An 11997-nucleotide genomic window follows, 5' to 3' on the forward strand; every position below is an offset into this window, starting at 1 on the left:
TAATTAATTACAAGGCCCTGAGTACGAATCAGGATAATATAATAATCAACATATTATAGTTTTTCTCATCATCATCATCATCATCCATCATCATCACCATCATCATCATCATCACATCATCATCCATCATCATCACATCATCATCATCATCATCATCATCATCATTATCATCGTCAACATCATCATCATCAACCCCTATTTGGGTCACTGCTGAGCTCGACCTCCCAGAATGAGAGGGGTTTCAGGGTCCATTACGGTACAACAATAATTTATTTGTTAAGGTACCTATGTTATGTACTTACATAATATTATTATCTAAAATAATCTATAAATCGGCTCAGCTAATCAGATAAACATAGATAAGTCAAATCCCATTAACATTAATTAATTTTGAAGTACCTAGTATACATAATTCGATCGAGATTTTTTCGACTATCAAATTTCTTTGACCACAATTGGACCGATTTTAAACAAATAGGGCGAGAGTCTATAGTTGTACCTTCGTAATTATATACAAGCCTTTAAAAAACGTTATATCATACATCTTGAGGGTCCTAACTACCTTATCAAAGATTTGAAAAGTATAAATATAAGTAAGTATACTATATACATCAAATTCTAAGAAATGGCGTTCCAAATAAGTTGACCATTAAAAAAAAAAAAAGAAAAATAATAACGCACTTAATAACGCCGAGATATAAAGTGTGCGTTTACATTGACCTAATAGGCCAAATAATTGTATTTAAGTTTAGAAGAACTACCGAACAACAATTCATTTGTATACATACATAAGATAGATTCTATAGCAATATAAGCCGTATTACGAGTGTTATATCTGCAAGGTTGAGGCTATATAACTGTAGTCGATGATTTTAGATAACCGAACACACCTCTATTGACTAGTGAGTAGTGAGGATGTTACTCGCTATTCCATTCCACCAGTGTTTACGACAATTTCGTCGTGAAACGCCGGCTATAGCGCACGGCTCAACCGCGAATGTGCGATGTGAAAAACATTCAACGAGTAAACATTAATAGCCAGTGATTGTGACAATTCTAAGGTTAAATATTACACCTTTTTATACTAAATGTGTTAGAAGATTTAAGTAATGTATATTAGTTTATTATTATTTGAATTTTAATCTGTTTTCTTGAGATAAGTGAAAGTTATTTGCGATCACAGCGTGACCTGAATTTTTAAAGTTACCGTTACAGCCGGATGTTTTTAATGAAAAAAAAAATACTATGTTTACCAAGTAAAAAAGTAATCTTTTATCGCACTTGCACGGAAATAGGTCCATTGTTTTCAACCGGCATGTTTGAAAAATAATATAATCTGTTCTTTCTTCACTGTACTACAATAGATAATGTGAACATTATTGTCAGCTACGAGTATGTTTACAATCGAGATTTTAAATGCCACTTCTAATTAAAGGTTATTTTCAATCCAAGACCGCTACAGGTACATAGTAGGTACATCATAGTTAACGTTTTTGTGATGTTTTCGTCACGATAATAACAATTTATAATATAATCTCCAACGTTACTCTTTAGCAGAGGCTCGTAAGTACGATATCCGACATAAAAACTATATACCTTCATCTGTTATTTATTTGGGATAAGAAATGGTTTTGTTTATTATTGAGAAAGAATACAATAAGGAACTTAAGCTATATCCTGATAACTATATAAATCATGCCCACGTGGAATGGTGACAAGAATACTGGCTGCATTTCCGCGATGGTCAGCCATTCTGATCCTTTGCCCAAAAAATGAGCCAGCCCTTCTGTCACCAGTCGAGGCAACTAGCCGCGGTAAAATGATTCGGTGAAATTTTTTGGCACTGCGACTTCATGGCCCAAGGGTCTCCACTTATTAATGTTAGAGGTATATTTTTTTATTGAATTAAAGAAAAAAAAAAAAAGAAGAAAAAAAAAAAGCTTTATTAGTGAATTATGCCACACAACACAATTTGTTCTTGAACAATATCCTGCGATGTGTGGCACAACCCAGTAAACGGATCCAACTCAGCATAATGCTGCATACTCTTTAAATAAAAAGAGCATGCAGCGCTGGTTTTCAGTTGGAACCGTTGACCAGATGCCGCCACAAACACAGCACACAACAACCTTATTAACTAAAATAAACAATAATAATAACTTAAACTTAAAATAGTACATTACAATTAACTAAAATAAAAAGGGAAAAACAATAAAATACCATACTAAAAAATAACAACGTGAGAAGAAAAAATATTAAAAATAAAATTATATCATATATACAAAGGTATTTACAAATTTATGCACTTCTTATACCTACAACCTATAAGAAAGAAAACTCCGCCACATGATGTTGGAATTCAATCTGCTTTTCAAGTAGAAATCTCTTTAGCAGTTTTTTAAATGCGAATTTAGACTTAAGATTTTTTAATGGAGGGGGAATGTTATTCCAACATTACAACAATTACTTTCCTCATTGGTTAGTTTAAAAAAAATTCATACACAAGTTAAACGAATACACCCAACAGGATTAAACAGGACTCTTTTGGCGTCTAGTTATGATAAATTGCTTTATGTATGGCCTCTACAATAATATGAAGTATTCGGTTTAGTATTTGTTTTATTAATCCCACAATATAGGTGTTGTAATTAACAAAATAGGATTGTTAGTTTCTTCAATTAATCATACTTGTGTTATTTAAAATCTAAAAAAATATCTGAGCCAGCATAATGACACGTTTAATGAGCAAGTGCGGTAAATCTTGTATCATTATTACTACTCATTAAAATATCAACAAGTCAGTGTACATAGTGAATCGTGACTGCAATAATGATTAAAATTGTTAATATTTCTAGCTATTAACCTTAGGTACCTTTCCGTCGCCGTAAGAGCCGTGATAGCCCAGTGGATATGACCTCTGCCCCCGAACGCGAAGCGTGTGGGTTCGAATCCGGACCGGGGCATGCACCTCCAACTTTTCTGTTGTGTGCATTTTAAGAAATTAAATATCACGTGTCTCAAACGGTGAAGGAAAAACATCGTGAGGAAACCTGCATACCAGAGAATTTTCTTAATTCTCTGCCTGTGTGAAGTCTGCCAATCCGCATTGGGCCAGCGTGGTGGACTATTGGCCTAACCCCTCTCATTCTGAAAGGACCTTAGTCCTTGACTGCGCATCTCAGCCGATGTTTAAATGACGACGCATCGAAGATGGTAGCGGGCTAACTGGGATTAAATTTACTCTGCCCATGCCTCTGGCTATTTCTACGCGACATGATACTCGTACCGAAATGCTAAATCACTTGGCGATACGTATTTGCCAGTAGGGTGCTAACAAGTCAAGGCCGAAGGCTACCACCAAATACCACCTTGGTCAAATTATAAAATATAGAAAATGTAAAATAATAAATTGATTCAAATTCAAAATTAGGCTTAGTTAACAAGCACTTTTGAAACGCCAAGTCTGACTATTATTTTTAGACTTATACCACCGATTCAGACGACAGGTTCTGTGAAGAGATGACAAGAAAAGGGAGTGCCCATCCCCGGCCCAGGCCTACCCTAACCACCCGGCAATTTACTAATATCTAAAAAAAATCTTGATAATTCTACTTTAATAATGAAATCATTACTTTATCAAAAAAGTTTGTTATAACGTTTTACGACATTTTAATTCATCTTTAATTTGCCCACAACGGTGACAAACTAAGATCGTTGACCATTTACGATATTTTTTGAAGACTTATGATTAGTTTGTTTGTACGTTTTGTTTGTTATATATAACATACATAACAAGCTTATTGTTGATAATAGAATTCAGCTACAAATGTAACTTCGCCGCTTTGGCACACCGGCCCTTGAAGAGTGATAAAAAAAAATTATTTTTCTTCAAGAAACAGACTTTTACTAAGCCAATTATTTAACCAGATCGTTATTTATACATAATAATAATATTATCATTTCCATATACTTTTATACCTGGCTTCCCTGGTCCGACTTGTATGGGCCGGTGGGCATTCTCTTTTAACAGATGCTTTTTTATTATTATTTACTGTACTGTTTAAATTTCAGATGTTCAAAAACCTCGCTTTGTCTATTGCCCTAGTAGCTGTTTGCATCGGTATCGGAGCCAAGTATTACCAACTTCAGAGAGTTCCCGATCTACCGGAACTTGATTTAGAAAGATGGTGGGGAGACGGCGAAAAACCAAAACAAGAAGACGAGTCGATTAGACCATTTAACATTGTCTTCAATGAAACGGTAAACAATTAAGAAATATATCTAAACTTATATTAATAGAGCCTCAATAGCTTAAAGGTAAGAGCGGTCGGACTCATCGCCGAGGGGTGATGGTTCGATCCCCGCCCCCTTGGTCTATTGTCGTACTCACTCCTAATACAGTCTTTCCCGACTATTTGGGGGGGAATGGGAATATCGGTATATCACTTTTAAAAATATGCCAAATATTATTAAAAAACAAAAAAATTCATAGAGGTCAAGTTTGTGGAGTTGTAGGAAGTGATCTCTAGTTCTACTGAACCGATTTTGAAAATTATTTTACCACTAGAAAGTCACGTTATTTTTCAGTGTCGTAAACCATAGTTTAAACCTGTATTCTCACTGGAACGGAAAATATGGTAAAGCCGCGGGGCGTCGGTTAATAATTAATAACATTTTTATGACTAAAAATTATTGTCATTTTGTTTTTTTTTTAACATTTATATTGATTTTAAAATAGCACACGGCAATTTTCCACCGCTCTAATTAGTTTTCTGTTTTAATGTTTTTGGATTAAAAAAATGAGCAAATAAATGTAGTTTTTAGTTGCGTAATTTTTTTTCTCTCATTTATTTAATAGTCCTTTTTCAATTTTTTAACAATGTTAATCTAAAAGTAAAATACAAAACACTATTAAAAACTTGAAAAAATCAACCCTCCCGCTGCGGGATATTTGAGTGCCCAAGCAAACGGTGGTCAGGGCTCCAGAGTGAGGAACCTCCTCACAATATGCGCCGTCTCAAGAATTACTGCCGTATCCGACTCTTGATCCAACACTTAAGAGAAAGTTTCTTACAAAGCTTTTTGGTATAAGACCATTGACTGAAACAACTATCAGAACAAAGTCTACACTACTTACTGTGGGTCTACAATATAAATAACCTTTCCAAAAAGGAGGGAGTGGTGGGCCGTTTAAATAGGCTGGTGAACCTAAACGTATGTTAAACTTACTAGTATTTTTGGACAATTACAGATGATAGAGGACTTGAAAAGCAGATTAAAAAGACGACGCTCATACACCAGACCAATGGAGGGCAAGCAATCCGAATATGGCATGAACACAATATACTTGGAAAAGATTTTAACGTATTGGACGGATAAGTACAACTTCACAGAGAGAGCCAGACGTCTGAATAGGTACCCTCACTTCAAAACAAGAATTCAAGGGCTGGACATTCATTACATAAGACTGAAGCCTGAAGCGAAAAATTTTAAAGTACTCCCTCTGCTGCTCTTGCATGGATGGCCAAGTTCTTCCAAGGAGTTTGATATGGCGATACCAATGCTCACGACTCCGAGGAGTGGATATGATTTTATTTTTGAAGTTATCGCTGTCGATCTACCGGGCTTTGGATATTCGGAGGTAAGAAAGAAATAAGAAATGAGAATTAAAAAGAATACTCATTAGATTTCACAATAGCATTCTGGACATTAAACTATGTAAGCCCTTATCTTAAGAGGGCTATATTACTAAAGTTAACTTCTTAATTGGGTTAAAAGAAGGAAAAATAAAGCCCTTATCTTAAGAGGGCTATATTAATAAAATGAACTATTAATTGGGTTAATAGAATTAATAATGCGATTGCAGCAATTAAATTAGAATAGAATGTATATTGTTAAAATAACATAGTATTATAAAATAACTAAAAATTGTTATTGCAGAAATAATGGCATGACTGTTCAAATGTTGAAATGACTATGAACTAATTTAACAGAATTAAATTTTCGTTCAAACTTAAATAAAAAAAATCTTCCAATTTGTGGACTCGACCACATCTGTTAGGTCTACTAGTAACTTATAGCCCATAACCCGTGGGAGAATTTTTTCCCCATTTCCAACTTGTATCAATAATAAGGTTATTAAATGTTTCTATTAACCAGCTGCTTTTATTTACTGTTGCTTAATTAATAGTTATACAATTCAACTTAACAGCCATAATGTCCTACAAGTTGTGTGGTACATTATCTCTTTCTAACGCTCAGAATTTTTTTATTACCTGGTAATCCAGTTATCTACCTGAATCAAGAATTTTCATAAATATAAAAGTTGAGCGTCTCATCAAGATGAAGCTACTAACGGAATATGAAGTTGATAGTAATCAACTGTAGAAATGTTCCAGGGATTTACTATTAATTCAAAATTACAATGTATTACATTTCAGGGCACAAACAAGCCAGGACTAAGTCCTTTACAGATGGGTATAATATTGAGAAACCTGATGAAACGACTCGGCTTCAGTAAATACTACATCCAGGCAGGCGACTGGGGCTCGCAGGCCGCTACTCATCTATCTACCGTCTTCCAAGATGAAGTATTAGGGTAAGGTTATGGAAAACTCAATTATCAAAAATGTTAAGCATATTTGAAAACTTTTGAAATATTTATGAATTTATTCACTAGCTGACGCCGCGCGGTTTCACCCGCGTGGTTCCCTTTCCCGTAGGAATACGGGGATAATATATAGCATATAGCCTTCCTCGATAAATGGGCTATCTAACACTGAAAGAATTTTTCAAATCGGACCAGTAGTTCCTGAGATTAGCGCGTTCAAGCAAACAAACAAACTTTTCAGATTTATAATATTAGTAATTATTATTTTTATCATAGCTGAAATTATTTTTCCCACATAAAATTCAATATTTCACAAATCGCATTATGTTGTTCCACAACCTTCTCTATCTTCCACTGAAAGTCTGAAATAAATAGGTTCAGCCGTTACAGAAATTAACCCGGAGACACAGACAAACAATTAAAAAGGTGTGTTTGTGTTTTAGTATCGTGTAAATAACTATAAACACTTGAGAAAACAGTCATTTTAAAATCACAGACATACACTTCAATTTTATTTATAAATATGTTTTTTTTATTCTTTACAAGTTAGGCCTTGAGTACAATATCATCTTATAGTAAGTGATAAGGCAAACTAAGATGGAAGCGGGCTAACTTGTTAGGAGTAGAATGTAAAGCCACCCTTTTCGATTTCTACACGACATCGTACCGAAACGCTAAATCGCTTGGCGGTACGTCTTTACCGGTAGGGTGGTAACTAGCCGAAGCCTCCCATCAGCCAGACCAAGACAATCTCAATCGACCCAGCCGGGGATCGAACCCAGAACCTTCGACTTGAGAACCCACCGCGCATACCACTGCGCCACGGAAGCCGTCAAAATGTATTGATCATTGACCTACAAATGTATTGATTTATAGACGGATATATTAGAAACATACTGTCTCACGGGTACATATGGCGTGACTAAAAAAATGTAAACAACGTATTGTGAGATTTGCCTTTTATTCATCTTCGTATGGGATAGGTGAAGGTCACGATTGTAAAGCAAAAACTAGTCGTTTATTTACAGTCTAAGTAGGTATTATGTGTTCCACGTTTAGCCAGTAATTTATCTAATAATGAACTTATAACACGTGAACCAGTTTACACGTTAACCAGATAATAACCGGAATTAATTATTTTCATAATAATCTAAACGCGACTGCAATAAGGTGATAATTTAAAGTGACTGATATATTTGTATGGTGTAGCTAACAAGCATTACGCTCTATAAATAGATTAAATTAATAATGAGCGATATATTATTACACTAGCGGACGCCCGCGACTTCGTCCGCGTGGAATTTAGTTTTTCACAAATCCCTCGGGCACCATGTATTTTTCCGGGATAAAAAATAGCCTATGTGTTAATCCAGGCCATAATAAATCTCAATACCAAATTTCAGCTAATTCGGTTTAATAGTCGAGGCGTGAAAGAGTAACAAACATTCATATCATCAAAATCATCAGTTTTCGCAAATCTCGGGAAACCATGGATTTTTTCGGGATAAAAAGTAGCCTATGTGTTAATCTAGAATAAAACCTATTTCCATTCGAAATTTCAGCCAAATCGTTTTATGAATGGAATGGAAATATATTTTACTCTGGATTAACAGATAGAATATATAATTTTCATCCCGGAAAAATCAATGGTTCCCGCGGGATTTGTGAAAAACTGAATTTCACGCGGACGAAGTCGCGAGCGTCCGCTAGTTTACTATAAGTTGCTCCATAACCTTATTATAGTTTAAATATAACACTCAAATATGATTATGTTTTTATTGGATTTTTTGTATGCAGGTTCCACACTAATATGCCGGTATCGTCAAGACCCATAAGTAACCTCAAGTATGTCATCGGTTCACTATTTCCGAGTTTTATTGTCGAAGACAAATACAGACACAGGATGTATCCGTTAAAGGATTTATTCTCTTATTTGATGAGGGAAAGTGGCTATTTTCACTTGCAAGCTACCAAACCAGATACAATAGGTAAGGAGTATTTTATTTTGTTACGGTATCCATAAACCACAACAGTTTTAATGAAAGTGATAGAAACTCCTTCGTTGTTTAACAGAAAAATAATTAATAGAGGTTTTGATGTAAAAATTGCGACGTGACGGGTAGCAGCGATAGTGATTGTACCATTTTATGGTAGAGGAAACACCTCGAGCAGGTCCCAGGACTTGCGACCTAGAGAGTAGATTTAAAAGATTCTTTCAGAATGCCCACACTAAACAATTTATGATAAACAATATTTACAACACAAAACATTATTGCACAAAATCACTAACGCGACTGGCAGCGTAACGGTGTCTACGCTGCCTAACAAACAACTGAGCTAAAGTCATCATTTACACCAACACTGATACCTCCCCTCTACAATAACATAAATAATGAATGTTAATACCACCTGTAGCGAGGAACTTGTAATACAATATTCTACTGCCGTGGGTGTTACGAAAACATCTGTAATCTCTCTCTGATTAATAAGCCTTGTCGCTAAGTAGAAACTCTCACAAACACAGTGTATTTTTATACATTCGAATAATCACTTTAAGTATTATCTGCTATATGGTACAAATCCTTAGTTCTGATGACAATACGATGCTTGTTTAGGGTAAATTTAAATCCAAAATGGCCACCGCTACAAAAAGGAAGATTATTTAAATTTTTACAATTCTCCCGATATGGGTATCAAATGAAACAGTAGTAGAATAGAGTACATTATGAGAAGAAATACAAAGACGCCTACCATAAAACGGACTTGTCAATACAGGTGCTGCGTTAGCAGATACACCAGCTGGACTAGCAGCCTACACTCTGGAGAAGATAGGCATTTGCAGCAACAGGGACCAGCTACATACACCCCACGGAGGCTTAGAGGAGATCAACATAGATGACTTGTTGGACACCGTCACTATAATGTGGGCAAACGAACGGATTACCAGCTCGATGAGGGTATACGCGGAAGCTTTCGCATGGCCTGACGTATTTGTTGTTCATGAGTAAGTACTCTTAAAATGGATATTAATTGTATTACAAAGCATCGACCAGCACCGCTGCTACTAAAGGTGCCGCTTGATTTTTGGCTCAAGGGTCTGATACAAAAATTCTTTGAAACGGCGAAATAGTTTTTTTTAATGCAAATGAGCTCGCGTGTGACCATGATCTAACCTGATGGTAAGTGTAGATGGGACACGATTGCCTAGAAGGTGTCTATTCACTCTTGTTTTAAAGTATAGTTTCCTCACTCTGGAGCTCAGACTCAGACCGCCGGTTGCTTGGGCACTCGAAAACTCCGCAACGAGAGGGATGGATCATTTTATATATTTTTAACAGTGTTTTGTATTTTATCAGTATTATCAAAAATTCCAAAATAAGAGTATAACAAAAAAAATGGTACAAAAATTTATAAAACAGTACTGGGGACTTAAGTAGCAAAATTTTCTATAAGCTTGTAGTTTGTAAATATTATTAAGTAAACTGTATCAGAAAATAATGCGACACGAAAAAATTAATAACTCGTTTAAAAAAACGTTTATAGAGTCGAGTATTTAATATTGTTTTACTTCGTTGTGAATTACGTTTTTCATTACAATTATTTTTTCTCAAACAATTTCAAATATACGACTTACCACCATCGATCTCCTATTAAAAAGATGCACAATCAGCGACCAAAAAACGTCTGAGTGCCAAACACAACTTCTTGGCACTCAATTCAAGTAGTCGCATTTGCAATTTCACCCTTAAACTCAATCGTTAAGGTTGAATTTGCTCTGAATTTGGGATTTTATTGAATATTGGACTACATTTTAAGGTATAAATTTCTTTACCTATAATTCTAAAAGTGTCAAAGCAAAATTGACCAGTTTTTAAGTGAGATTTTCTACATGATTGTGAGTCCTTTTATTATAAGAGGTGAATGCTAACCACGTATATTTTCTTTTTTCGATAGATATAAGGTATGTTTGTAATCATGTTTTTTCTTTCAGCATACCAACATACGTGCCAACCGCAGCTATAAATTTTCGTTATGAAGTAGTGTACCAGCCCGATTGGATTCTGCGAGACAAGTTCCCAAATCTAGTACACTCCACGACCTTGGATTTCGGCGGACATTTTGCCGCGATGCACACGCCCAAGGCGTTAGTCGATGACGTCTTTGAATCTGTTGTCGAATTCATTAAATTCAACGAACAAAAAACCAATTAATTATATTATATATAATAATTTTGTAGGTGCTTAGTATAGACTTGAAAAGTCACTTGTATTTCCGAACCTCAAGAAAAAAGCCCTCATACGCCACAAGAGCTTAGCTTACATATACTTGGAAATGAATTTGTTTTTTTAACATCCGTTAAATAAGCTCTCGTGCGAATGTGGCCAAAGCCCTCATTCAACATATACCTGGGAATGCATTTGTTGTATTTGAACGGTTTATAACGTCTGTTAAAAAAACTCTTGTGCGATTGAGGGCTAATATCATCACTTTCTTTTCCGTAAGTCTGTCTGTTAAGTGTCAAGACTCTTTGTTTCGCGAATGCATTGATCATGAACTTATGAAAAAATCAAGTAAATATGTCTCATGAAATAGCTGCTTTAATTTTTATATGTAACTAGCGGACCCGGTCAAGCTTCGTTTTGTCATAAGTGCACTTATTCTCTATCCCTACTCTACCCTTCTATACCTCTACCCCTACCCTACCCTACCCCTACCCCTACCCTACCTCTACCACTTGACTCTTAAACGTTTGTATGAGAAATAGAAAAGGGCAGTTTTTAGGGTTTTCCTGGAAATTATTTGATTTTTTCTCACCTTTTAAACCTTCCCTATACCTCCACGAACATTTCAAGACCAAGATAAGATAAATCCGTTAAGCCGTTCTCGAGTTTTAGCGAGACTAACGAACAGCAATTCATTTTTATATATATAGATTAGTATAAAGATGGAGAACTCATTGTCTTTTAAACTCATTTAATTAAATAGCTCAACTATTATTTATTATGTCTGTACATCCTTGATAAAGGTATGTTTTAGCGTAGTGGGAATATATAGTTTATGTAAGTGCAGTTTATAAACTAAAAAAAAACTGATCGAGAAGTAAAATCCATTTTCCCCTATAGGGGATTAATTTTCCAAAATCCAACCATTTCTTAAAATTCATTTTAAAAACAACATGTTATGGGATTCCGATAATAATGTTGTTGCTAAATACTTACCTTTTGACTTTTGAAATCTTTAAGAGTTCTATTGAAATAATTTATTTTTTAATGTATTGTAAATAAACCGTTCCTAAGATAATACTGTGTAATTATTTGTCTCGGAACCCTAAACGTGTAACCACAATTAAGTTTTACGGAAATCCCTGAAACTGTGATCGGATTAGC

General features: G+C 35.0%; 2 protein-coding genes across 5 annotated transcripts in view; one reads left to right on the forward strand and one right to left on the reverse strand.

Annotated features, from left to right (window-relative positions):
• The window catches only part of LOC112046233 (endoribonuclease Dicer), a 67851-nt gene that overhangs the window by 14544 nt on the left and 41310 nt on the right, over nt 1–11997 (reverse strand). The window lies entirely within an intron of this gene.
• LOC112046285 (juvenile hormone epoxide hydrolase) lies at nt 897–11911 on the forward strand. The gene is made up of 7 exons (XM_024082888.2): nt 897–1061; nt 4072–4260; nt 5252–5641; nt 6441–6598; nt 8408–8598; nt 9386–9614; nt 10602–11911. Exons 2-7 carry the CDS (start codon nt 4072–4074, stop codon nt 10819–10821), a joined length of 1377 nt encoding a protein of 458 aa, XP_023938656.1. The 5' UTR covers nt 897–1061; the 3' UTR covers nt 10822–11911.

This window comes from Bicyclus anynana, chromosome 13 (assembly GCF_947172395.1).
Source record: "Bicyclus anynana chromosome 13, ilBicAnyn1.1, whole genome shotgun sequence".
NCBI classification, from domain to species: Eukaryota; Metazoa; Arthropoda; class Insecta; order Lepidoptera; family Nymphalidae; genus Bicyclus; species Bicyclus anynana.

Bases quoted from the DNA above. Each gene is read 5' to 3' on its own strand.
- LOC112046285 (XM_024082888.2), top strand. From the start codon at position 4,072: ATGTTCAAAAACCTCGCTTTGTCTATTGCCCTAGTAGCTGTTTGCATC. The intron at 4,261-5,251 runs GTAAACAATTAA...GGACAATTACAG, and splicing joins ACATTGTCTTCAATGAAACG to ATGATAGAGGACTTGAAAAG. The intron at 6,599-8,407 runs GTAAGGTTATGG...TTTTGTATGCAG, and splicing joins TTCCAAGATGAAGTATTAGG to GTTCCACACTAATATGCCGG.